General features: G+C 54.4%; 1 protein-coding gene across 1 annotated transcript in view; it reads right to left on the bottom strand.

The window, feature by feature from the left end:
* The window catches only part of LOC131488270 (nuclear pore membrane glycoprotein 210-like), a 61,476-nt gene extending 33,973 nt beyond the window's left edge, over nt 1-27,503 (bottom strand). Inside the window, 16 exon segments of the mRNA XM_058689912.1 lie at nt 501-676; nt 2,096-2,270; nt 3,886-3,977; nt 7,046-7,204; nt 8,317-8,448; nt 9,522-9,602; nt 12,645-12,824; nt 12,992-13,054; nt 14,657-14,792; nt 14,882-15,009; nt 16,091-16,155; nt 16,158-16,218; nt 24,347-24,448; nt 24,531-24,635; nt 26,403-26,509; nt 27,039-27,503. Of these exon segments, the coding sequence (XP_058545895.1) occupies nt 501-676; nt 2,096-2,270; nt 3,886-3,977; nt 7,046-7,204; nt 8,317-8,448; nt 9,522-9,602; nt 12,645-12,824; nt 12,992-13,054; nt 14,657-14,792; nt 14,882-15,009; nt 16,091-16,155; nt 16,158-16,218; nt 24,347-24,448; nt 24,531-24,635; nt 26,403-26,509; nt 27,039-27,405 (2,129 nt within the window). The 5' untranslated portion in view covers nt 27,406-27,503.
* Between the last annotated feature and the right edge of the window lie 31 nt (nt 27,504-27,534).

Here is a 27,534-nt window from a genome sequence, read left to right as displayed (position 1 = left end):
ACACCCACAAGGGGATGCAGTGAAGGTCAGACCCCTTCCTCCCCGGCACCAGAGCATTGGAATGTGTGTGCCTTGCTCTGACCAACTTTTATAAAGTCTGTGATCACTGATTTGCGTCCGCTGATCACAGGGCCAGTGCAATGGCCAGGGTGGCTACGTCTCCCCTGCAGTCGGCTTTCACGGGTACACCAAAGTTTATCACAAACCCCAACACCTGTGTCTCACCTCCGGCCCGCCACGGGATATCGCCAACAGCTTCCCGCCACGAGGTAGTACAGGCTCTGTGCCCTGCCTTCCCCTCACCGCTGCCTCCTGCCCAAGCCCAGTGCTCCCCCTGTGGTCCTGCAAGCACGACACGCTCCCTCCTCAAGACTGCAGGGAACAAAGCTCTCCTTCCAGTGGCACGGAGGGTCTAGTGGACTCAGCCACCCCCATACATCAAATCCAAGTACAACTGACACACATCTTCACGGGGGAGATGAGCATCACCCACATCCTACCTGTTAGTCGCAAAGCTGAGGACCCAATTGTGAGCATGGAAGGTATCTCTGGAGTTGTCGTGGAAGTGGACGGTGAAGGTCACGGTCATTCCCAAAGGCAGGGCTGCCAGAGCCTCCTTGTTCTGGGTGTGCAGGGTGGGGCTCATGGAGAGCCTCAGGTAAGACACAGGAGATACCTGGGGACAGTGAGCAGGTGTGGTGATGACTGCCCTGGGGACCAGCCTCCCAGGGAGGAGTCACTTGCCCCCAGTGGGGCCCGCCTCGGGAGGGATCGGGAGGCTGATCGACTCAGGGGTCATGGAAAGAGAAAAGGCCTTGGTCCGCTAAGCGTCCCAACCTAGCGACAAGAATCCCACCTTCCCACACAGTGGGCGGGCCTCACTAGAAGAAAACCCCCCAATCTACAAGAGTCAAAACCCATGACTTTGAAAAATTAGATCGTTATTCACATTGGCAAAAATTTCCCCTGGGCTTTCGATGTTCAGTTTCCTTCGAAAACCTGGCTCTCTGGGTGTTTAAAGTGGAAGTAATGCCCACTTGGACGGCAGAGGAAGTATTAACCAGGAGCCACGACGTGCTGACAGGTGCTCCAGGGAAAGAATCCCAGAGCCCAGAAACCCAAGCTCCAGGGAGAGCAGCCCTGGCCCTCCAACTCCGGGTAAAATCTATCCTGGCCAGAAAGTTAGCTCCGCTCAGAAGACCCAATTTCTTGGATAAAGATCGGCGGGTGCAGCGACCTCTACTCAGCTGGTGCTCAGTACATACTTGCTGAGGTAGGATGAGCAGGAAGCTGCTTTCACCGACTCAAAAACCAGGCTGAAGGTTCCCTGCCAGGCATTAATTACGGAAACAAAAAGACATTAATTAAGGAAACAGATCTGTGACCATGGCAAAATCTCAAACGTGAAGTCATGTATCTTGTCTGTCACCCAGGATTCAGAAAGTGGCTATGACGAGATAGTGGAAGGAAATTCCGGGGACCCGACCCGAGGATGCTCGAGGAGGAGAAAGTCCCCGTCACCACGGAGCACGGAGGGCAGAGGGACATGGGAAGCGCCGTGATGCGGCCGGATGACACGACCTGACTCCGGCTGACCAGACCCTGACTCTCCACCACTGAAGTGACTCACTGAGCGAGTCATTTCCATGGTGAGTCCCAGTGTCCTTGCCTGTAAAATGGGTCACTGAACTGCACATGCTGCCACATGTATAATGCAACCATTTCTGTGTCGGGTGCCCAGCACATGCAGTCAATGTGCATAGGCACCTATCACGTTCCAGGTGCCGGCTGCCCAGTCAGGACATGGGTGCTGGTCCCAGCAAATCACGGGCCTCGCTGGGCCTCAGTTTCCCCATCTATGAAATGAGGCCACTGCAATCCATCTCCAAGGATCTTCCGCTCTGACATCTAGAAGATGCTAGAACTTTTCAGCTAGGACCTCTGCTCCCAAGTTATTCTTCAATAAATTCTTACCTACAATTTCTCAGCTGGAAGGTGATAGATCTATTTTATACCTGCGAGGGGAGATTTTTTTTTTTTTTACCTCGACACGATTGCTTTTATTACTCCAAAAAGCAGGAAAGCATGAACCTACCTTTACAGCAAAGAGGATGGTCTGGTTGGCCCCAAAAGGCTCTTGGGAAGTCACTTGGATTGTGGACATCCCAATCACAGACCCTGACGTCAGGCAGCCTTTCTCGTCAACATGCACGACAGGAACCTTCTCCGGCCCGTCCAGGACGCGGCAGCTCAGAGATGCTGCTCCGTCCCTTTGGAAAAAAAAACAGACTCGGTTTTTCAGAGTGTGGGAGCCGGTCACAGCAAGGGGCCCGAAATCCCTGCCCTGAGATCCAGCCATCTGGGCTTCCCGATGGCTCCTGGGAGAAGGAAAAGGCCTGATCTTAGCCCCACTGTGCATTAGGACCTGGGTGCTCAGCTCAACTTCAGCCTCATCAGTCACCCACGGGAAACTTAATTTGCAAAACCGATGGTTCCAAAGAGGGCGCTGCTTCTGGGAGAAGAGGCTGAGGCCTGAGCTCCTCTCATCAGCTGCATGGGACATATGCTGTCAAAGATCGTTTCTGGGGCAAACTTCCCCATTTGCTGCCATAAGGCAGCCTGGCACAGTGAAAGACCATCGCCAGGCAGAAGCTGAGTGCAGTCCCAATGCCCCGCAAACAGCTGCTTGCCTCCTCTCTTGGCCTCGGTCTCCCCAGCTGTGAAAGGGAAGCAATGGTGTTGCCCTGTCCTGTTTCCAAGGGCAGGGAACGGGATGAAAATGGGCTGCTGGCTCAGAAAGTGGTTTGGGCTGGGTGGGAGACACATCTCAGTGTTTCATACTCTCTTTCAGGCTTACTACAGAACAAAGAAACAGCAGGGAGCAAAGGTGTTCAGCCCCCAGGGCCTGTCCCCCTCCCCGTGCTCTTTGCGTGCAGGCCGACAGACCCTCCTCAGATGACCTTAAAGTAAATGTTACTGCTTCTGCTTCAACTTTCTCCCCCATCGGTAACCCCTTGCTGGGAACCTGCAGAATTCCTCTTCATCCTTTAATAGCTCAAGCCTCACTATCTCAGACAGGCCTCCCCTAAATCCTTGCACAGAAGGCCCTTCTTTGGGCCTTGGCTTAACCGTTATACCTTGTTTCGTTGTCCCCTTCTCGTGCCGTACTTCTCGCTTCCCCACCAGCACGTCATGCACCTGTTCCAAGAGCCTAGCACACAGCCTGGCATCTAGACACGTGCACGAATGACCACCACATGTGTGCGCTCCACGGAACACGCGAGCACTCCTGTGGTCCTTACAGCCCCTCCCCCACCGTGCAACTGTAGGTCACGTGCAAGTCATTGCCACCAAAGGCGCCCCATTTGAATGCAAGGTGGGAATGACATTGGCAGACGTGTTTTACACCTGTGCCTTGTAGACAACGATGTGCATCCCCATCAAGTGGGGGTCTTGTTACGTGCAGGTCTGGGGTGGGGCCCGGGGTCTGCATTTTAACCGGCTCCCAGGTGATGCCCATGCTGCTGGGTCAGGAATTATTCACACTGAACAGCAAGCCTTGAAGACAAAGGGGCATTTGAAAATTTAACTCTTCCAAGGTAGCACTTCTTTCCCTTTAAGGTAGCGGGTTTGAGCAGTGGGCATTAAAACCTTTCGAGGCTACGGGGAAGATAAGAAGGACCCTTGGGAACACGTGATTCGGAACAGCAGAAGACGCCATCCATGGCGGAGAGAGGGGGAAATGCAGAAGCCGCACCCACTTCAAGCCCAGGAAGATGCCGTTCGCTTGAAGCACCCGCGGCTCCTGACAACTTTGACAAATGAGCCGTCGGGTGCCGAGCGCAGCGTCTCAGCCCAGCTGCAAACAAGCGCTGAGTCACGTACCTGTTTGTCGGAAGCTTTATAAACGAGTTGGGCGACATTAATATTTGCTCTGCTTCTATTTCAGGGCTCAGCAGCAGCAGCTTTTCGAATACCTAGAATGGAGGGAGTTTTGTTTCCTGTCATGCGACTGGAGTCACGGCCAGGCACCAGCTCCCCTCCAGGGAGGGAGACCAACGGGGTGGAGACAGGAGGATCACTGTTGCCAGCACCTGTCAGGTGGCTGGGGATGGGACGGGGAGGGCTGACTTTTAAGAGAGGCCCCGACGGCATCTGCTTCACGGAGCCAGGAAGCACGGGCCCCTCCCTAGACTCCCGGTGGTGGGGACATCTCTCTGGGCACAGAAGGCAGCGTAGAGAGTTACAGGACCCAGGGTCTTGCTCAGCTGCTCCTCAGTGTGCCCATCTCAGAATAACCCCCATCTCACTCCCTCCTGCCACGGTCCTGCGGGATCCGCACAGTGTGGGTACGGGGCATGTTGGCGAACCAGGGCAGATGATAAACCTGGTAATGTCCGAGTGAATCTGATCATCGCTCCCCAGGAGCCCCGGGGCCCTCGACGGCTCCCCAGCCCATGGTTGCTGCACTTATGGTAACTCCAGACCCCTCCCTACATGCACCCTAACTGCCCACCACCCTTCCAAGTCCCTTTCTCTAGGAACCCTTGGAAGGACCTTCCTTGGCACCCGGGTCTGGATGCTGAGCACAGCTCTGAGCTCCCCACTGGCTTCCGATCTGATCAGACTGGCTGGATCCCAAGGGCTCGGTTTTCCAAGAAAACTCCCTCCCTCCCAGCACTGCTATGTTCTGATCGTATATGTAAGTCTAGATTTCTTCATCTGTAAAATGGGTCTAAAACTAATAATCCTTGCCATGTCTGTCTCAAAGAGCCGCAGGATTCCAGTAGCAATGTGCGTGGCAGCACTTCCGAAATGGTGAATGATAAATGACCTTGGGAGCTAGATGGGCTTCTGGCATCAGGGGAGTCCTTCCACTAGGCAGGTGGCACCCAGAGTGGAGCAGCCTGATTTTGACTCGGATGCATGCACTGCACAGGAAGTACATGCAAAAATGTCTCCTCCTACTTCCTATTTGTCTTAAATGCATATTCTTTATTGTCCCTCTTTATTTTATTTTTTTTAATGTTTATTTCTCAGGGAAAGACAGAGAGGGACAAAGCATGAGCAGGGGAGGGGCAGAGAGAGAGGGAGACGGAATCCGAAGCAGGCTCCAGGCTCCGAGCTGTCGGCACAGAGCCCGACGCAGGGCTTGAACTCACGAACTGCAAGATCGCGACCTGAGCCGAAGTCAGATGCTTAAGTGACTGAGCCACCCAGGCGCCCCTATTGTCCCTCTTTAGAGGTAAATTAAGGTGCAAGAGAGATATTACTTTCCTGTTAACTCAAGTTTAAGAAAAGGAATAATGCAAGCACCACGGTCAATGGCAACTGACAGGTGGTCTCACCATCGGGGAGAAGCGGGGGGCAATGGGGCCAGGAGGGGCTGCTTCCCATCTCCTGCTGATTTGGGCACATGTGGAAAAATGCCATGTATCTTCAGGACAAGCTGCCTATTGGATTTTTATACATCTTCCTATTTTTCAATGTTCGCAACAAATAAAAATGGTTTCAGAGCACAGAATGAGCCAAATCAAATACATCTGTGGGCTGGATCCAGCATCGCTAAGTCTCTGACATACCCAAACCTCCAACTGCTATCAGCTAGGGAAACTGAGGCACAAAGATGCTCAGTGACTCATGCAAGGTCACAGAATTCGAAGGCTGCAAAGCCCCGTCTTTATCCAATGAGGAGGTGCCAGACATGCTTTCATTTTTAACTGGGAAGAACATCTATTTGCACGTGTCTGTGTTTGTATTTATCTGTGTATACATACGTGTCTGTGTCTCTGCATGCGTATGTATGTTACGTGTCTGTGTGTGTTTGTGTCTGTGTGTGTGTGCATGCACACATGTGCGGCCCGAGGTGAGGGGGGTTGGTAAATGACAGTTTCTTTCTTTGAAAATCTTTACCCCTGACTAGGTAGGCACCTAGGTTAGAAAATGCTTTATTTCTTCTTGAAGAGGGGACCTGATCTGTTTCTTTTCTCACGTTCAGGAGCTGCTTTCAATTTTTTCTTGCAATTTTTTTAACGTTTATTTTTGAGAGAGAGAGAGACAGAGCATGAGTGGGAGAGGGGCAGACAGAGCGGGAGACACAGAATACGAAGAAGGCTCCAGGCTCTGGGCTGTTAGCTCAGAGCCTGACGCAGGGCTTGAACCCACAAACCGTGAGATCATGACCTGAGCTCAAGTCGGACGCTTAACTGACTGAGCCACCCAAGTACCCCCAATTTTTCTTTGCCATTTAAGGTATCCCAGAAGTTATTGGGTCCCAGATCCTTAGTTTCACTGAGGGGCTCCGATAGTCAGGGGAGGGAGGAGGGCAGACTGGAGAGAGAGATGCAGGCACTGAGGCCTGGGTGGGAGAAAAACTGCTGAGCTCCTGGTCCTGACTCAGTAGGGCTCCTCTGGAGGCTTGGAGCAGGCCCCCTCCCTCTCTGAGGCTCGGTTTCCATCTGTGAATCGATGGGTCACACCGTCTCCCAGGCCGTACACACAGCACAGCCCTCCAGGCCTTTCAGGACCCACCACCCACTCACTGCAACCTGGGGACACACTCTGACCCCTCCCCTCTAAGGCCTCGGGCTCATCATCAAGCAGCAACGCCCACAGCGCCTGCCCCACAGGCTTCGGGAGGCACTTCACGGGTGAGGCAACACTGGGGACTGGGGAATGGCAAGTCCGCCTCTGGTAAGTGGTCTGTGAGTGTTTGCGAAATAAACACAGACAATTCAATTAATGCCCCACTCAGACAGTTCTCTGGCTTCTTTCTACCATGAAGGTGCCTCAGACTCCCAGCTCAGGATTACCCGCTCTTTAGGGAATACATCAAGCTATTTCGGACCTCCTGGACTGCCAGCCACCCGCTCCCACCCTATGCCCTCAGGCAGCCCCATCTGCGGGCTCCCCTGCAGCCCGAGAACTCCTCAGGTGTGGGGTGGCAGAAGGGCTGATGTGCCCCCGAATGGTCCCCGGGGGGAGAGGCTGCTGGGTTGGCACCTCCTCTCCCTCTGACGGCGGCTTCTGCCCACCTGTCCTTCACCTGGATTTGGATCTCGTCAGTGAGCTCTTTGGCGAGGCCGTGCAGCTGTCCAGCAGCGGGGTCCAGAGCCTTGACCACCACCCTCAGCCCGGTCCGGCCTTTCACCCGGCCGTGCACGTTCATGGCAAAGTTGTACTGTGACGGGAGCCAGAGCGAAGCCTGGGATGGACACCAAATAGGTTCTCAGGGAGGGCCAGGGGCTCCAGTCCCCCCGACATCCACCTGCCTGTTCTCAAAGGCCGTTGCCTCACCGCTCCAGCCAGGGCCCGCTAACCCGTCACGGGTGCGGGAGGCGGAGTTTCACGAGGTTCATGGGTGCATGTTGGGGATGTTGGCCCAACCTAGGCGGGCAGAGCTTCTCAGAGCCCTTAGCATGTGGGGTGGGTGATGAACCGAGAGGTATTTGCTAGACCTGGCAGTTTTCCGCGAAGGGACCCTCTATTCTGGGATGTCCGTGTTATGGGAACAGTCTGAGGAAGCCCCTGGCACTGGAGACAGGACCCTCCCCACCATGCACAGACAAGGCAAGAAGAAACCTCTCAAAACCACCCCACACTCGAGTCCTGTATGACCCAGGGAGGGCAGACTAGAGTCACCAGGGCTGGAACCTGGTCCCATTGTCCCATTTCCCCACTGGCTCCCTGGGCCAGACAGGCATGTCCCTTCCGTATGGGCTCGTCAACACAACGAGGGGGTTATAACTACTCGTCCAGCTCTGAGGTCTGAGGAGAGGCCAGGGTCCCTCTAAGAAGGGCTAAGGGGAGGGGGGTGGGGGTGGTTGCCCTCTGGGGTAAATCTGGAAAAAGCCCCAGGGCTGTGAGGCATGGCCTCAGAAAGAAGGTCAGAAGTACAGAGTAGGGGCCCTGACCAAGACCCTGTGACGGCCTGGAACTTTTGTGACTTCCCCACAAGGCTGCCTTCTGAAGCGGGTTACCCGCGACGCCCCTCTCTGGCACTTAGCAAGAATGTGCTTAAAGTGGAAAGGGTTGCAGGCAGTCCGGGACCGGGAAGGAGGGAGAGCTAGGAGCCCATATTCCTGGTCACGAGAGGACTGGGAACGGAGGCAGGTCACTGGGGGTGGGGGGTGGACAGTGCGGTGGCAGGATCTGGGAGAAGGTGTCCCAACGAGCCCTGAGAGAGAGCAGGACAGGGCCAGGACCAGCCTGGGAGGGAGCGGGCAGAGCTCACGTGCAGAAACGTGGGGAGAACCCTCCCGGCTCCGGACGCCGGTGCATGCAGGGGGCAGGGGACCCCGGGGGGGGGGGGGTTACCTCCTGGTGCCGCCCCCGGATGTCCAGGATGTCCCGCTTGGTGACAGACCAGTGGAAGGTCAGGCCCGGCACGGCATTGCCAAAGGAAAAAGGGTTCTGGCTGTTGGTGATCCCAGTGATGTAAACAGGCATCTGCAGGAGAGAAGCCAGGCCTGTGACCAGCAGAGTCCCACCGCCAAGAGTGCCCCCCCCCCAAGCCCTGGGCACCTCCAAGCCCAGGCGCTTTCCTGTCTCCTTTGTGCAATGGGGGCCCTTCTTCCCTAACCAGAGAAGGGCCTGGCACAGGGGCGAGAAGCTCTGGTGAAATAGCAAATGAGCAAACAAGAGACAGAGCCAGCCCCTCCGCACACGGTCCTTCTTGAGCTGTGCACGGCGTCTCACCTTGGCTGACAGACCCCCTTGGTGACGTGGCCCCCTACAGCTCCAGGGGGCCTGCAGCCCCCCGGCCAGCCCAGCCCAGGCCACCCTGCCATCCGTGCCTCTGCTCCTCTCTCAATCTAGCAGGGGCTCCCTGCTCACGTGGAATGGGCACAGGTGGGGTTCACGGGCTCCCTCAACCCGTGCTTCCTGAGTGCCCACCAGGGGAGGCAATACCGCTAACGGGAAGAATGGACTCCATGCCAGGCCGCCTAGGTCAACTTCCAGTTCTGGCACTTACTAGCCATGCGACCTTGGGCAGAGGCCATAAGCTTTCTAGGCTTTCATTTCCCCACCCGTAACATAGAGACTGACACCAGGAGCCACCTCACAGCTTGTTGATGAGTGTCCAATGAGTCACCGCACAGAAAGCCCTGAGGTCCTGCTATCCAAGCGTTGGCTCCTGTTCCCTGCCAGGTGCTATTCCAGGTGTGGAAGGGTGACAGACTCGGGGGAGGGAGACACAGGCATCACTCAATAACTGTGCTGAGGGAGGGGGACCCAGAACTGGAGAGGGGTAAATGCTATGCCCACGAGGGCTTTGCACCGGGAGCGAGAACACACAGAATGCCTGCGAGGCCTAGAGCAGGAAACGGTAGGGCTCCGTCCTAAAGCTCAGTCTGACCCCAGAGATAAGCGGGGGTTGAGCAGGAGAGGAAACAGCGACCTAGCAGCAACTTCCACTCCCCACAAGCTCAGCCTGAACCAGAACTCGGAGCCTGAGACCCGCCAGGGGGCTGCTCAGACAGCGACACCGGCAGCAGGTGCTGGAGGGGTCCCCGTCTCACCTGGGTTCCCGTCCTCATCCGAGTGATGGGGGCACGGATCCTCACCGCCTGGAGAAGCAGCACCTCCACCTCCATGAGGTCCTAGGGAAAGGGCTTTGGGCTCAGGCTGGCTGGGGCAGAGGGGTACTATCAGCCAACAACAGGTGTTTCACCAAGGGACCCCTCCAAACAGGGAGGCTCTTGCCAAGGCCAGCTTGGGAGCTGCATGGCTGGAAGGTGCTCACGGATGTCCAGCATCACCCTCCTCTTCCCAAGGCAGCCTGGTTTTGTGGGTGGCTCACCCCACACAGATCTGGCCACTGTTCCTCCCGTTCCCTTGGGGCTCCCAGCCTTGTCCTCTGAGCCTGCAGACCTATTAGATGGAGTTGTTCTGGGTCAGCACCAGAGAGACTAGGGGGCAGTGACCGGACACTGTTCTTCTCTAGGTTGGGTGGCCCTCACAAGACAGGAGTCCAGATGCTCCCGACCCTAAATCTAATGTGTTACTCTCCGTCAATGATCAGGGTGTTGGGACAAATGCGGGATACAGATAGAGTCTGGTTAGAGCCGACTGTATATTTTCCTTCATTCTGAAGTCTATACTCTTGTTAATCTGGTCAAAGATTAACCTTATCTGGCTTCTTTATAGTGCTATTGACTCTGTTGAGCCCAGGCTACTAAAACCCTTAAGCCTTTTTTATATACTGAGCCCACCCTGTGTCTTGTGATCCAGGCTAATGCCTGGCATATAGTAGGTACTCAATAAACATCCATCCTCTTCCTTCTCTTCCTTGCCTTTGTCCCTTTCACTGCCCAGTCTCCCTTTGCCAGTCCTGGCCCATGCTTTGGCCACGGGTGCCTATTCTATGATCTGGAGCTACTGAGCAGAACCCCCTACACTTTGTGGACACGTGGGCCTCAGGCTGAACCACTGCCTGCCGGGGCTCTAGGAGATGGATTTCAGATGGAACTGCTGGCAAAGTCACTCCACCTGCCCAGGGGTGCCAGACCCTCCCCCAGTTCCTCTCCCACCCCACCCGATGAGAGACACACGGAGAGAGGTGGCCCAGCGAGGTCAGACCACAAAGAGAAGTGGGATGCCTGGGTGGCTCAGTCAATTGAGCGTCCGACTCTTGGTTTCGGCTCGGGTCATGATCTCACGGTTGATGGGTTCAGGCCCCACATTGGGCTCCATACAGACAGTGGGGAGCCTGCTTGGACTCTCTCTCTCTCTCTCTCTCTCTCTCTCCCTCTGCTCCTCCCCTCATTGCACACTTTATCTCTCAAAAAAAAAATTATTTAAAGAAAAGAGAGAGAGAAGTGGCTGGGAGGGAAATGCATGGCCGTCAGCTCCTCTGGCCATAGTTCCAGCCAGCTGCCATCTCAGCCACCTGGGCCCCCAGGGGGGAGAAAAATAGGCTGGTTCCCGAAGCCCTAATCCTTTCTTCAGAAGAAAAGAAAAAAAAAAAAGGCGAGGCCTCGTTGGTCCTTCATCTTCTCCTCCAAGACGTCTATCTGAATCCTGCTGTATGCCACAGGGCAGATTTCACGTTCCCGACACTTTGTCTTTATAAAAATCAATAGGTACAATCAGGGCATCTACCTCCACGATGCAAAAGGACTTTGTGGCTTAACCGGTTACTTGCAGAGACACTGAAACTCGGGCAAACAGGAGTAAATCAATGAACTCAATGTCAGATCAAAGTCAGCTGCAGGGAAGAAGGGCACATCTCCAGGGCAGTGCACAGAGCCAGCTCCCTTGGGTGACCTGTGTTCAGATGCTATGAGCTCATGGGAGCTCATGGACTCCTTCCAGGGGGCCCTGAATGCTGGACAAGGAGCAGGGTGACAGGGTTCTGCAAAGGCCGTCCACAGTCACGTTACACAAAACAATGCTCTTCTTAGAGCCCAGATTTCTGGCACGGTCATGTCCACGCTGCAGTCTCCCCTGAGACGCTTCCACAGGGCACCGTCAGGGAGAATCCAAGCACTCTGAGCCCTGCTCAGGAGGTGGAAACCATCTCCCGTCTCCCTTCCGGACCCCGGTGAGGTCTCCACCCCCTGGGAAACAAGGGAAACTATCGGACTTAGAAACCGACTTTCACCCGCCTAGTGTCAGTGCCACTAATGAGGGGCAGGAAGACCCTCCTGGGGGGAGGACTCCCCTAGCTCGGCCTTCCATTGTCTCCGCTGATCCAGAAAAGCGCTTAGCAAAAGTCCCCGAGTCCAGCCGAGAGGCTTGGGGGATAACTTAAGTTCATTGCTGCGTGATTCAGGGTCTCCTTTTCTCCTGGAAATAGAACTCTGGGTCTGAAACACTACTGATGTCCGATCGTCCACATGCTTAGAGCAGCCTGGCTACCCACGCCCCTGAAAACACACACTGCGATCCACGAAGCGTGTCGGAACTAACAGTAACCCCTTTTCCATCAGAATGTCCCCAAGCCCTGGCCCACTAGCTGTGCCTCAGGACCGTCGTCTGGAAACAGGGTAGCCGTAGACACCCTGGGGCAGGGGTGCTGAGAGAACTAGAGGGCTGCAGGCTGCGTGACCATCATGCACTAGAATGTCCCCAGGGCAGGGACGGGGTTGAAGACCAGGCTCTGTCCCTTAAAGAGCAGCTGTGGAGGGGCGCCTGGGTGGCTCAGTCAGTTAAGCGTCCGACTTCAGCCCAGGTTATGGTCTCACGGTTTGTGAGTTCAAATCCCATGTTGGGCTCTATGCTGTCAGCACAGAGCCTGCTTTGGATCCTCTCTCTCTCTCTCTCTCTCTCTCTCTCTCCCCCCCTCCACCACTTATGTGCTCTCTCTCTCTCAAAAACAAACATTAAAAAAAAAAAAAGAGCACTTGGGGAGACTCAGTCTGGAGAATTCTGAGCGATCTTGGGGTCCCAAGTTGGCTAGGCTGGCCCTGGTGGGTGGTCAGGTGGCAGACAGGGGCTGTGGACTCAGAGGGCAGAAGCAGGACCCTCAGAGAGGGGTGGTCCTCATGAGCAGAGCCAGAACCCAGTTAACAGACTTCCTCCCCATCCCAGCTGACCAGCACCCCAGCTCTTGAGGGGCACAGTGCACCCCAGCACTTAGAGGGCTCATGCCCAGGGAGGCTTCGGAAGCACCCACGTCCAGTGGAGCCCACGCTCGTTACCTGAGACACGATGACAAGCTTGCCAGTCTCAGCGTCCACGGCCTGCACGACCCCAGACACGGTGCCATTGCCGACGGCCAGCCCCCGCACCAGCCCGGCACTGTTTACCACGGCAACGGTCTCATTGCTGATGGAGAAGAGGATGTTGGACTGGGGCTGGGGGCCACCCTCCGAGGTGATCTGGCGTAGGGGGAAATAGCAGTGCCCATCAGCCTCCGCCTCATCCTCAGAGCTCAGGGCCCGGAGCGCCCCATCTTAGCCCTCTGGCGCCCAGGAGGGCAGGCCAGCCTGGAGCTAGGCAGGGGCCACGGGTGGGGGTGGGCGAGCACGCGGCCTTTGGTTCCTACCTGCATCATTGTCCCAATGATCAGCGTCACCTTCCTGGGTATCAACCTAAACGGGGGAAAGACCTGCGTGTGGAGACACAAGAGAGAAGGGGGCCATCGTGTTCCAAGCTCGCACAGCTGGGCAGAATTCACCCCTGAATATTTTCAGGGAGGCACGGTGCCTGGACATCCCTCCTCTGTTAGAAGGGACTGGCGAGGGCCTGGGGTCCTGACCAGCTCGGGGGGGGGGGGGGGCTGAGCGCCCCCCCCCCCCCCCAGGATTTCAGCCCGCCCATGGGCCTGAGGATCTGTGGTTCTCAGGGGCATGTTCTGTTGTTTACAACGATGCTTCATTTCACCAGATGTGAAACCCCATGAAAACAAAGACAATTTTATTCACGTGAGACCCCTGCGTAGAGCAGTGGTTCTCATGGCACGGTCCCCTGACCAGCAGCACCAGGGTCACCGGGCAATCGTTAGAAATACACATTCTCCAGCCCACCCCGGTCTATGAAACCAGAATGAGGCAGGGCGGTGGGGGGCGGGGGGAGTCCTGAAATCTATATGTTAACAAGTCTTCCAGGGGATTCTGATGCACGTCAAGGTTTACATTCCAGTGCCTTCAAGATGTTCCATTTCGCTGAACTTCTCCAATTTCTACTGATAAATTGCCTGAGAATAGTGCTCTACTTCGATGCCCTCAAAACTTCTCAGATGAAGAAAGAGGGGTGTGGGGGGTCAAGGACAAGGATGTCCTGGTCTCTGCAGCACAAAGAAGCCCAACACCATCGTCCTGCACCCCCCCACAGTGCCCGCCCGGCAGGAGCACAGGAAGAGCCTGTGCAGTGAAGGGGTGTGGCGGTCGGTCGGCCGAGGGGCTGCTTTGTGCATCAGGATTAGTCTCCGCAGGGCTGAGCTATTTATGGCAGAAATGAATTCTTCTTCACCAGAAGAAAGGAGCCCTTCCTTCTAGAGGCACGAACCAGAACCACCAGCTCCGGCACAGTTTAATATAAAGTCTATCCGCCCCTGGGTGGACGAGACCCGTGGAGGACGCTGGCAGGAGACAAGCAGCTGATGGAAAAACTTGGCCGGGAAATTTTGGCCAGCGGGGACTGGGAGGCTTGTGTGAACACCTAATGCCACAAGACGAGTCCCAAGTCACACACTGAGATGACTGCGGGGTGCCCCAGAGCTCCCTCACTCAGGACCTGCTTGCTCCAGGAGCTCACGACAAAAGCCCACTGCTTCTAAGGGTGGGTTCAGACCGACTGTCAAGATGGGCTTCCACACAGGAGCCTAAATCTGCCCACGGCTTCTACCCAGCCGCTCCCTTCTGGCACCAAAGGGTTTCAAGAGTGTTCTTCCACTCCCCGGCTGTGTGACGAGCGGCTCCCTTTCTCTGAGCCACATCCTGCCCACTCTGTCCCAGAAGGAGGTAAAAGCCACTCAGATCCCTCCCTCTGGAGCTGCCTCCCCAGATCCCTGGGACTGGTGATGGCTCCCTTTTAATCAGGGGACATTGCAGGGTATAGATTTTAACCTGGTTTCTCCACGGCAGCTTCCTGGGCTACCCCCATAACTCCCTGGCCCGCCACAGAAATGACACACTTCCCACCCCGTGCACGCATGCAGTAAGGGCAGGACTGATCCCACACAGGAAGGTGGGAAGGGAAACAGCTTTACCTCAATCTGCTGCGGGGCTGAGTTGATTCGCTGTCCAGCTTTATCACTCACGGTTGCGGTGAGGCTGGTCTGGCCAATGGCCACACCGTGGACGCGGAACGTGGTGGTATAGTTATCAAGGGCTTCATCGAGGGCCCTGGAACAGAGGGAAGGGCTGGGACCTCTCCCCTGGACCTGCCAGTCCTGTCCCTGTGATGCCTTCCTCTGACCCCTAGGAGGACTCACACCAATGTAATGATCTGGGAGGCTGCTCAGAGCTTCAGGTCCATGAAGGCAAAGTATTTGGCCAGGAAAGCCTTCGTGTGAAAGTCCAGCACCCGGACATATGCCTTGACCGTCTTTCCAATCTCCACCTGCATCATAGGGGACAGAAACTCAGGGTAGCCTTTGAATGACCAGTTTCATCACCTACTGTACCCTAAGGCTTTCTGTGAAAGCATCGTCAACCTTAAACCCACAGACCTAGCTTGAACTCCAGACAATCAGCCAATCAACAGATGAAAATTAATTAAGTGCCTACTGCACACAAAGAGCTTTGGGGATCCTTAAATGCAAAAATGACGCTCTCCGCTCTTAAAGAATTAAGAATCTAGTTAGAGTGAAAAGACACAGCCAGAATGGCATACAGTAGGAGTTCCATAAGTGCTTACTGACTGAACAGCTCACATCTGGCACCATATAATATGTACAGTAAGAACTTTAAGATACCAAGAGTCAGAAATGCTTAGTGAAGAAGTAGAACTCTCATCAGCAAATTACCAGTGGAAGTAAAACCACAGAAGGAACATATGAGGCGGTGTGAGAGAATAGTGGCTTTTCAAGCACTCTAAGCTGCTCGAACATTCCCCTTTTAATTACTAACCATTCTCTCCAGTCAGGAAGATAGGAACCTGACAGCAGCCCTCTATAAGCCTGGCTGCAGCTCCTTCAGGTATTTGCAGTAATAAAAATTCCCTGTTTACGTTAAAGAAAAGCCTAGACCTATTACGCATTCCTTTTGCAAAAGCACTTGGCATAGCTCATTTTACTCATTTGCTGATGAGATTCCAAAACCCTCACACTAGGGAGAAAATTCACCATCAGCAAGGGGTATGCCTGGCCAGTTAGTAACTACACCAGCTAGAGACCGAGAATCCCCAAGTCGGGGCTCACGAGGAGACGACGTCGGGCGGGATTCGCAATTGAGCTTTCCCGATGTCAACTGGCAGGAAGAAGTATAACCTCAGAGGTTGCTTGACATCACACACGCGGAGTGACAGAGGTGAGACAACATCATAAGCTCAAAGCAACTTGGCGGGGTGGGGGTAGGGGGCAGGCGGAGCTGGGTACAGGGACTCAGAAACAGGGCACGAGGAAGATAACTCCCACAGAAACACCGCTCTCCCAGCCTCTGTGAATCAGCAGCGAGGGGCCTTTTAGGGAGTGGCTACTGACCTTGTCAACCACACGGACGTACAGCTCCTGAATGTCCGAGACGTAGACATCGGCCTTCGCCGGGCTGGGAAGGCCAGGCACAGGTCATGGATCATGACGGTCGACACGCCCGGGAGCAAAGGGAACACCTGGAAGGTTGGAGTGGGGCTCAGTCCTGCAGCCGCTCATGGCATCGGCCCATTGCCCATGGGACACCATCTCCAGGAGACGGCTGGGCCAGGGCTCAGAGGAAGATCCTAACCCAAGCATTGCCCTGCCCACCCCTCGCCATGAGCCCCCACTGCCGACCAGGGGAAGTGCTTGAAATGTAAAATGGTAAAACTGGGATGGATCTCCGAGAGCATTTACTCCAATTTATGAGAAGGAGAAAACGGAAGCTGCTTAAAGCAGGGCAGTCGATGGCCACGGGGCACAGAGCAATTCGGAGGCAGAATGAGGATTCCAACCCGGGATTTCCCAGCTTCTGTGCAGGCCACTGCCTCTGCAGCTCTGGTGACGGAAGAGTGTCATGCATGACATAGCTCCTTTCCAAACAAACCTCTCACTCGGAAGTCCTAACCTGACCTTGCAGAATCTCAGAACCTGCAAAGAGACCATAGAGGCCACCACAGTCTCAAGGTTTAGCTCTGTGAGTCTCATTCATCTCTGCCTCAGCCGTGCTTGACGTACAGACCTGGTGAACATTCCGAGGAGATGGACACACCCGGGTTACTGTGTTCCGGTCTTCACTGCAAAGACCCCCCACCCCCAATTTTAAACCTCCTTCTTTCCCTATCTGCTTCCTGGGACCACACGTTCAGAAGCATCTCTCCCCAAATAAACTGCACCGTAATCACTCTCCCACGCTGTAGATGCACTTGTAGTGACATGTTGTATTGTTAAGGCATGTATCTCAACTACGTGGTCTGGGGGCTGGGCAAGTGGGGTACGCCACAGAGCTGGTGGGTGAATCCAGAGCGGCGCTTCCTGTCTCTAACCCTGGCTTTGCTGCCTGCAGCTTGTGGTGTTACATTCATGGGGGGCAGGGGATGTTGACAGTGAATGGTTCAGTGCTTGCAAAGCTAGGATTTCAATATCAAGAACCAGTGGGGGAAATAAAAAGCAGATTTCTGACCCTAATGAGATAGCCAAAAATGATCACATCATATCCAGGTTAAAATCCTTCAAAAAACGGGGCACCTGGGCGGCTCAGCTGGTTACGTGTCTGACTTCTCGCTCAGGTCATGATCTCACGGTTTGTGGGGTTGAGCCCCCCGTCAGGCTCTGTGCTGACAGATCAGAGCCTGGAGCCTGTTTCGGATTCTGTGTCTTCCTCTCTCTCTGCCCCTTCCTTGCTCACACTCTGTCTCTCTCAAAAAATAAATAAGCACTCAAAATTTTTTTTTTCTAAATCCTTCAAAGACTGCCCAGAGAGTGAGTCCAAATCCTTAGCCCATCCTGGAAGAACCTGGCATGAGCTGGCCCTTGCCCATGGCTCTAATGTCACTGTAAACCATGATCCCTCACCACTGTCAGGCTCCAGCCACAGTTCTGCTCTGTTCTCCAAAGCCAGCTAGCACCTGCCTGCCTGCCTGCCTGCAGACCACACAGTCCATCTTAATGATCTGGGGTTCTTCCCCTGCACCCTGTCTTCACCTGCTGGCTCCTGCTCATCCTTCAGGCCCCTGTTCAAGCATCCTTCCTCAGAAAAGTCTTCCCTGACCAGACAGCTAAGAGCTACCTCTGTTCACTTCTCCTAGTGCAGCTTTACTGCATATAATTTGGCCATGATGGAGACCGTGGTCTAGTGTCCATCCTCCCTCAGGCTGTCTTCTCGCCAGCTGTAGCCTCAGGGCTGAGCCTGGCACCCAGCACAGTACCAATAAACATGTACCAATCAGGTCAAGATCCAGGATCACAGCTCTAGGTCACTGCAGTTACACCAAAGAAACCTGACTTTCCAGCTTGCTTCCTTAGCTTTACTTTTAGCTTTGCTAAAACCTAGAAATTCTAGGGAAAAAAAAAAAAAAGTCTGCAAACCCCATGTACCCTCATCTCTTTGGGAAGTGCTGTGATCCAACTCCTTCAATGCACATATGGGGAAACTGAGGCCCACTCAGGATGGGCACCCAGCCTTGGAGGGGCAGCACTGGGGAGAGAACCCAGGTGCCCAAGCTCCCAGCTCAGGGCTCCTTCTGCCACACTCTGCCAGAGCAACCAAAATGGAACTGGGGGCAGGGGAGGAGGGCGGGGCCGGCCGGAAAAGGCCAGAGCTGAGGCAGGCCCCAGCCCCATTAGCAAGCTCGGCCAAGCTGGAAACCCTGCCGGTGTCATTGAGCTCAAGGGCACATCAACCCGGATGAGGTGTGCCTGAGTTATTCGTCTTCCGCTTGATTTCCCAGAGGCTGGAGGTCCGGCCACCTTCCGGGTGACAGACACGGAGATACTGCGTGGCCTGGCCGGCCGGCCTGCCTGCTGGCACCCATCAGCTCGCCTCACCACCCCCCCCCCCTCCCGAACAAAGCTCTAAGGGAGAGAGTTCACCAGGCCCCTTGGGAGACGAAGAAGCTGCTCTGGGGGAAGCGGGGGGACATGCCAGGCAGCTGGAGGCAGAGTGGGGGCCTGCCTCACTGCAAACTCTAGACTGTGCACGTCTGTTTCTGCAGGCATTCCGGGTCCACTTGCTTCTTGACCGACATTGAGGCACGAGTATGAAGGAGAGGAGGAGGAGAAAAATCCAAGCCCAGAGCGAATTCTAATTTCCAAGTGTTGAAGGTGCCACCTGAGAACTTCAGCGAACACTGAGTCCAGAGGAAAGTCCTGTCATCTCTTCAGAGGCAATGAATGCATTACTGCTCAGTAAGACACTGTCAGTGGCACCGGAGGCAGCTCGTGAGTGGGCTGGAGCCGTGACGTCTACTGGCCCCCGTCAGGCCCCGAGGGTCTGCCCGCATCATCCCGGTTCCTCGCTTCCCTGGGCCCCCACACACTTCAGACTTGTCCCTTGATAGGTAGCATTCACAGAAGAGTAAGGACCGTATAAATATTTCCACACGTCACAGGAGCCATCAGCTCCCGCTTCCTATTATATAGCGTGCTTGTCAATGTTGTGCGGTGGGTCAGGCCGTGCCACGCAAGCACTGGGGTCTGTGCCCCCGACTGGATGCCATCGAGACCCCGAGGGGGTGACCACGAGCCCATGAAGATCACAGACACCGAGAAGAACCCTGGCTTGGATGCTGGGTGGAAATCCAGCCAGGGACCCCAGCCAGCCCTATGCCTTCCTGCAGGGCCAGGACTGGGACGGGTACCTCTGTCCACGGGTCACACTCAGGGGGAAAGCAGGACACACCCAAGTTCAAACCCTAAGGCTCGCACCTGCTACCCGCCTCATCTTCCTTCCTGACGCGCTTCCACAGACGTACAATGTCACCATGATCGGCTATGCATCACGGGACCAAGGAAATGGGCAGAAACACTGTGGCTCATGAGGTGTTCCCCACGGACTCCCAGTGCCTGGACCGGGACCAGGCACATGACAGCCACCAATCTTTGAGAGATGAATGCGTTAGTTACAGGTACAAAGTGCTTGGCGCACAGTAGGGCCTTCCCCGCTGCTCTTATAATCGCATGATTATAAGATCCTTCTGTTGGAACGACTTGGTTTGAAACATAAAGAATCGGTGAGAAGAAAGAAACCCTAAGTTTAACTCGGGTAAACACTCCTAGGGGCAACCCAGCCAAAACTGAAATGAAGGCCCCTTGCAGAGTTTTAGGGGGTGTGAGCAGAATTCCGCACAGCCCTCCATGCATTGTGGGGACATAATAGCCTCCACAATGGGCCCGGTGCGTGAGCTCCGCGGCTGCCTTCCAGAGACAGACGCTCAGAAGCCGAAACACCCAGAAGCCATTCTTGCATCCCGAATGTGTATCAATAGGAAAGAAAGAAACATTTTCTTTTTTTTTTTTAATTTTTTTTTTAACGTTTATTTATTTTTGAGACAGAGAGACAGAGCATGAACAGGGGAGGGGCAGAGAGAGAGGGAGACACAGAATCTGAAACAGGCTCCAGGCTCTGAGCTGTCAGCACAGAGCCCGACGCAGGGCTTGAACTCACGGACCATGAGATCATGACCTGAGCCGAAGTCGGACACTTAACCGACCGAGCCACTCAGGCGCCCCAAGAAAGAAACATTTTCTATGAGCTAATTGAAAAACTCCTGTGGGCTTTCTTGTCTCTGTGATTAAGGGAAATGAGAATGTTGCTAATTAGCAGCTGGAAAATGCCAAAGAAATGTGTAAACGTCCTTCAGAAACAACCGTCTGAGAGAAGCTGCTAGGATCTGTCACAGATTGTCAACGCTCCATGAAAAACTTCCCTGGAAGGTTACAGAAGAGGCAAGGGGGAACCGGATCCCAATCTCTACCTCAAGGTGCAGAGGTCTCTGCACAGGTGATGGGAAGCAGAGACACCAGGGCTCAAGGTGCCTTCAGGACACCTTCTGGGGCAAAAGCGACTCTTGTAGGGCCTGTCACATGGGCTGCTGCTGGTACGTCCATAGTGTGCTAGGCTTGTCCTGTGGGATGTCTGCACTGGGCACCGTGTCCCATTCCATAAGGGCCACGAAGCAATGAGACATGCGAGCAAAGGGCCAGTCCACAGGCAAGAGAGAAGGGCTATAGCTCTACTAGAACCATCTGTAAAATGGGGACATTAATATTTGTCTTGATTCGAGAAGCCTAGCATCTGTTGCTGAGGGGGACTGCACAGGGAACTGCAGAATTGTAGGACTGAACAGGGGCTCACAGGTCGCCTGGGGAAACTTGCCTCTGATGCTGAAATCCCATCTCTAGTCTTCCAGACAAGGGTCCCAGCTCCCATTTGGTTGCCTCCAGAGACGGGGCACTCACTACCTACAGAGGCAGCCCAGTCCAACACGGGCTCTTCAAAGCAGTTGTTCTTGGAGGAAAGTTCTCTCTCTGGCTGTAGGTTTATCCTCAGGACTTACTCAAAACGTATGGTGCGAGGTAAATATGAGTAAAGGGGTCCCCAAGTATTGTTGGCACTGTGCACATTTTTCTGAACTGCAACTTCCCTCTTCTTCATTTTTTTAAATGTTTATTTTTGAGAAAGAGAGAGAGCGAGCGAGCACGAGTGGGGGAGGGGCAGAGATAGACAGGGAGACACAGAATCTGAAGCAAGCTCCAGGCTCTGAACTGCCAGCACAAAGCCCGACGTGGGGCTCGAACTAGTGAACTACGACACTTGAGCCAAAGTTGGACACTCAACTGACTGAGCCACCCAGGGGCCCTGAAACTTCCCTCTTCCTGATAACAGGGGAGTTATTTTTAATTTCCAGAAGTAAAGCAAAGCAAGGCATATCTCAAGCAGTCAGAATTATTTACGATTTGAGCTTTTCCTTTTAATATGAAGGATGTGACAACAAACACTCATTTACATGGCAGGAGGGATGGCCAGGGAATTATTCTTTCTTTCATAAAGGGAACAAAAATGCTCAGGGGACAGCTTCCTATGATCTCGGGCTTCTAGCAGCACACATTTATTCCCAGGTGCTGAGAGATCGTGTTTTCTTGTTCTGATTTACGGCCACACACCTCACAGGTCCTGCCATGTGAGACTGTGCCTCTGAGAGGAACAGGAACATTATGACGTGTTTCCTCACCCTTCACTGAAGGGCCATACCAGGGAAAAGCGTCCTTTCCACAGACAGGTAAAGACCAAGGCCGACCACTGGAAGAATGTAAAACAATGTAAAAACAAATAACAAAAACAAAGAAAAACCTCAACTGTCCTCAAAAGACCCAAGCCACCAAAACTGACTCAGAAAGAAACAATGTGAATAGGCCGATAACAAACGAAGAGACTGAATTTATAATCAAAAAACTACCCACGAAGGAAAGATGATGGCCCAGTGGCTTCACCGGTTAATCCTACCAGACATTTAAGAGTAATTATTAGCTGGGCGCCTGGGTGGTTCAGTCAGCTGAGCGTCCGACTTTGGCTCAGGTCATGACTTCACAGTTTATGAGTTTGAGTCCCACATGGGGCTCACTTGCTGTCAGCTCAGAGCCCGCTTCAGATCCCCTGTCCCTCTCTTGCTCTGCGCCTCCCCTGCTCTCTCTTTCTAAAATGGATAAACATTTATTTTTTTTTAAAAGAGTAATTATTACCAAGTCTACATAAACTGTTCCAAAAATAAGAAGGAACACTTCTAAGCCATTCGGTGAGGCCAATGTTACCCTGATACCCAAACTGGACAAAGAAATCACAGAAGAGAAAAGCACGGACCAGCATCTCTTACGACTCTTAACGACACAAACCCGCCAAATATTAGCACGCCAAAATATTAGCCCAGTTCCATATAAAAAGAACTATATGTCACGATCAAGTAGCGCTTGTCCCAAGAATGCAAGGTTGGTTTAACATCTGAAAGGCAACTAACACCATTCATCATATCAACAGAATAAAAAACAAAAACCCACATCAATATTTCAAGAGACACAGAGCATTTGACAAAGTCCAACACTCTTGTGTGTGTGTGTGTGTGTGTGTGTGTGTGTGTGTGTGTAAAAGCAGGGAGGAGATGGCTCAACCGTCCGGGGTTTCTGTTTGAGGTGATGAAAACGCCCCAGAACTGACTGTGGTCATGGCTGCACCTGCCTAGGAATGTATTAGACACCACTGAATCGCACACTTTAAATAGGTGGACGGTATGGCATAGGAATTATACCACAATATTAAGCTGTTGTTAAAAACCAACAGAAAGGGATGCCTGGGTGGCTCAGGTGGTTGAGCGTTGGACTCTTGATTTCAGCTCAGCTCATAATCCCGGGGTTGTGGGATGGAGCCCTGCCCTGGGCTCTGCACTGATCATGGAGCCTGCTTGGGATTCATTCATTCATTCATTCATTCATTCTCTCTCTCTCTCCTCCTCTGCCCCTCACCCCCCCTTGTGTGCTTTCTCTCTCTCTCAAAAACAAAAATAAAAACCTTTTTAAAAATAACAAAAGGCCACTAGAGGCACACCGCAGCTGTCCCTTAGACACAGTCTCTGCTTTCCACTCTGCCACAGTCCCCACCACCCCCTACTACTCTCTGACACTGAAACTAAGCCTCTCCCACACTTCCAGGTACGTTCCTCATGGGAAACCCTGCTCATGTCCCTCATTTACTTTCCACCTATCCCACTCCAGAGGCAAATAATTTCGTGACACCCGTGTCAAGATGGTCAGTGAATGCAAACCGAGAAAAGGACCTCTGGAGCCGCCCAAAGGCAACAGCACAGTGGCAATTTAATGACACGACTTAGGTGTCATGTCTTTGTTCTTGGCCGCCTACATTTATGACTTCTGGTAGTGGTCTGATACGTTCTCTGACACATTCCGTAGTGAGTTTATTTTAAAGGAAGTTCGGTTTTCGTAACTGCAAAAATAACTCATTGTGCAGATATGCAGACATTTAGGATACTGGCGTTTGTTTTTACCCTTTGTTACAACTATACGGCTATTTAAAAAAAGAGAGAGAGAGAGATTTAAACAACCGAAATGCTCTACAAAGAGAGAATGGCTAAGTACAAATGACAGCATAGAAATAATCAGCCAGCCTACAGAGCAACACGGAGGGGGGGGGGTGGAAACTAAGGGTGTAACCGCTGACCAAAGCAGAATACTAAATTCTTCCATATCACAGGCACAGCTAAGTCAATATTTGCAAGAATAGGAAGAAGGTCAAGAAAGGAATATGGAAAAACACAAAAAGCAGATACATCTTTCAAAAGCAATCTTCCTGGGGGGCCTGGGGCGGCTCAGTCGGTTCAGCGTCCAACTCTTAATTTCGGCTCAGGTCACGATCTCACAGTTCGTGGGATCGAGCCCCGTGTTGGCCTCTGTGCTAACAGTACAGAGCCTGTTTCCCACTCTCTCTTCTCTCTCCCTCTTTCAAAATAAATCAGTAAACTTTGTTTTAAAAAAAGCAATCTTCCTTATGGTGGTCAGACTTGTGTTTATATGATAATGTTTTAATTCACAGACTGATTGACAGGAAACCCTTAGCTAACTAAGAGTGTGGGTAGTTTGCAGAGAAGGAACAAAAGTCACAAATGATGGAAGTTTCGCGAACAATGAGTCAGAGACTCTAAAGACGTTACAAGTCGCATCTGCTGCGATTGAGCACCTGCTTCTGACACAACCAATCTGATAACCACAAGGCCACCGGACGAGGGATGACAAGGACGGTGGAGGTGGGCCCGTACTCACCGTGGCCACGCCCCTGGCCTCCTGGTAGGTCACCTTGATGATGTCTGTGGTGCTGGTGTTGAGGAAGAAGTAGCCAGAGCCTTCTCTGATGTGCAGCTCAGCCTGCAAGGAAGGGTGGGCCTGGGTGTCGAAGGCGAGGCCCCCCCGTGGGTCACGCCCAGGTGGCAGGTGGAAGGGACCGTACCTGCACATGGGGGTGGTTGTAGATGGTCCCCTCTTCCGGGCTCACCCTCACGTCCTCCACCAGGATGAGTTCTATGGAGGCCGACACAGGCGTGAGAGGGTCGTGCTGAAGGGGTGAGGCAGTGCTATTAGATCCATAGGCAACGGCCCAACCCTGGCCAGTCTGCGGGTCGCCCCCCCCACCGACCCCTGCCCTGAAGGAGCATAGAGACCCCAGGTCCTGGCGTCACCCCAGGGCACTCATTATGTTGGGGATATAAGCCCCAGTAAAACCATCATGTTTCAAGCCCAGCTTAGAGGACACATTCCTTTGAGGCAACCAGAATTCTGCCAAGGCCGGTGCCCCACCCCAGGTGGCCCGGCCCCCTGAGAGTGGTGATTCCCACGCACTCCAGGAAAGTGGGGGTGCACAGCAGATGACCTGCTGCAGTGCCCTGTGTGAGGGACGGGGACACGGGCAAACAGCATATAGGTGCTGAGAGGAGGGGGCGTGGAGGCGTCCTCACGGGGGGCTCATGGGGGATGCAGCACAGCCCTTACTCCCCTGGGTGCTGCCCGTATCCGTATGCGAAGCTGCTGCCTGTCCTTCCAGGGAGACTGCTGGACCCAACCCGGCCCTGTACTCACCTGCTTCAGCACCCGTCCCCGCCCAGCCCTGTGCTAGCCCTGGGGGTTCGACAGCGGTCCTCAGGCAATGATGCCGATTTAATCCAATGACAGGATTACATTATAAGGGACAGGAAACCAATGGCCTGTGTCAGCGCGTAGGACAGGTTGTGAAGGCGACGAAGGGCCAGGTAGGCGCGAGGGGGGTAGGGGGGGAACTCTCAAATGAGCAGACACCCAGAAGTGAAGGCGTGAGCAGTACTGCTAGAGAAAAGCCCACAGGCCAACGAGGCTAAGTGCAGATGCCCTGGAGGGGGAGGCCCGCGAGGCCACCCACAGCCAAGGGACTCCCTGTGCAGGTGGGGACAGACGACCTCGGGCTGAAGCCACCAGGGGTGTACAGGTGTGCTCCTTCAGGGCCAGCCTCAGTGCCGCTCCCACTGGGGTCTCCACCCCCTTGCTCCCCCCCTACCCGGGAGACAATTTCAAGCCCCGTCTGCTGGAACTTAGGGTCCCTTGGAACCCCATCCCACCCTCTCCTTCCAGCCATTATCTGCTGCCTTCACCCTACTCAAAACCCACGTTGGTGTGGGTATCATTCAGCAGGACCGCTCTTGGGGAGCCCTTCCATGCACCCATTTGCCACCCAGGAGCAGTGCCTCTGCGGGGGGCCCATGAGATGCTGGGGTGGGGAGGCTCGGGTCAGCGGGCCTTGACCCAAGCGTATGCAGACGATGGCAACAGTCTGTATGTGCAGGGATGTCTGTACCATACCAGGGGGCGCACAGGGGGATCTGAGGCCTTGGGCAGCTACTGTGTGCCCAGGGTTCAGGGACTGCTTCCCAGAGGCTGACACTGTGGCTGAGCCTAACAAACAGGAAGTAAGGGAGTGAGGGGACAGCATTCCAGGCAGCGGGGACTGGAGCTGCAAAGGCACAGAAGCCCGAGCCACCTGGGCACAACCTCGGGCGGGGTCTGAGGTCAGGGCCACGGGTGGGGGGCGGGGGGAAACAGGCTGGACAGACGAGGCTGAGGGCTCCCAAAGCTGTGCGCCGGGGCCTCGAGGTGACAGGGCCAGACTGCCTGAATGCCAGGCGTGTGGGGCAGGGGTACTGGCGGCCAGAAGCCAGAGGGAAGGCGCTCGATTCAGGGATGGGTTAGTGAACAGAGGGTGCGACCCAGCAAAGGGACTCAGGACACTGGGAGGCCAGACAGGATGCAGGCAGACGCGGGGGCCTCCCCGCCACCGGCGGGCCTGGGAACGCACCGGCTGCACCACTCTGGCCGTGCTGAGGTGGGACTGCTGGTAGCCAGTCGCAGTGGCGGAGATGGCTGTGGTTCCCGACGCCTCGTGCACCGAGATGGTCTGCAAACCTGAGTCCCGGGAGAGGAAAACGGGTGTCGGGTTTTGCCCCCTGCCTCCCTGTGATTTGCAGTCTTAAATCTCCATAGTCCTAAACATACATCACTGAGTCTGTTTAAACTGCATGCACCATAAGAGTTAGCGGGCCCTGAGCAAAAGGCCCACGGTGCAGCTTCGGGGAGCTGCACAGGACTCCATGTGTGGCTGCCGAGGGGTCTGTGAAGGCAGCATGACTCAGAGCAGCACGGGTCCCAGAGGCTGGCTGATCCGTACAACCGGGGATGGGAGACACACCTGCTGTGCACCCTGAGCCCGTGTCCCCATCCCTGAAATAGAGATTCCAGTTCCTGCCTCACAGAACGTCTGTGCAGGATCAAAGCAGAGGAGTGAACTTGCTTCCCTTCCGTTCTGGATAAAGGGGAGTCCCCGACGAAAGCCCCCAGTAGCCGCCAGCCCTCCTCAGCACCCCTCTCGTCTGTCTGGGGTTTCACGACACCCTGTCCTTCTGACCTGGGTCGTCGGGCTCACCACCCAGCTCACCGTGCAACTTCTTCTGGCTGCTCCCATCGTCCCGGGCCACCAGCTGCATGGGCAGGTCAAGGTTGATGCTGGCCAGCGACGGCCTGGTCGACTCCCACTGGATGTTCAGAGAGCTGAAGTTGTCGAATCTGCGGCCCTGCTGGTCGTAGGCGGCCAGGTCCAGCAGGGGGTTGCGGTGGCTGGAGACTGGAACCTGCGAGAAGCAAAAGTCAGATGTCGTGGCCAAGCCCAGGCCTGGACACAGCCACTCTTGACCATGCGGTGCACCCTGAACCTGGCTGACTGCCTTCGGAAGGGCTCCCGGCATCCTGGCGATGGAGGGGGGCAAGTCACTAACTACTGCTGTGCAGCGGTCAAGATGCTTCATAGGCTCGTCCAACCTGGTGTCTTAGTCCACCCCGTGGTCCTTTAGGGGGGACCGGTTTGCCCTTTCAAGGAGGCCTTGGCGATATCTGAAAGCCTTTTTGATTTTTATAGCTGGGTGGGGGTGCAACAG

This window comes from Neofelis nebulosa, chromosome 1 (genome assembly GCF_028018385.1).
Source record: "Neofelis nebulosa isolate mNeoNeb1 chromosome 1, mNeoNeb1.pri, whole genome shotgun sequence".
Classification (NCBI taxonomy): Eukaryota; Metazoa; Chordata; class Mammalia; order Carnivora; family Felidae; genus Neofelis; species Neofelis nebulosa.
The sequence above is the reverse complement of the archived record's forward strand: the minus strand, read 5'-3'. Positions and strand labels throughout refer to the sequence as shown.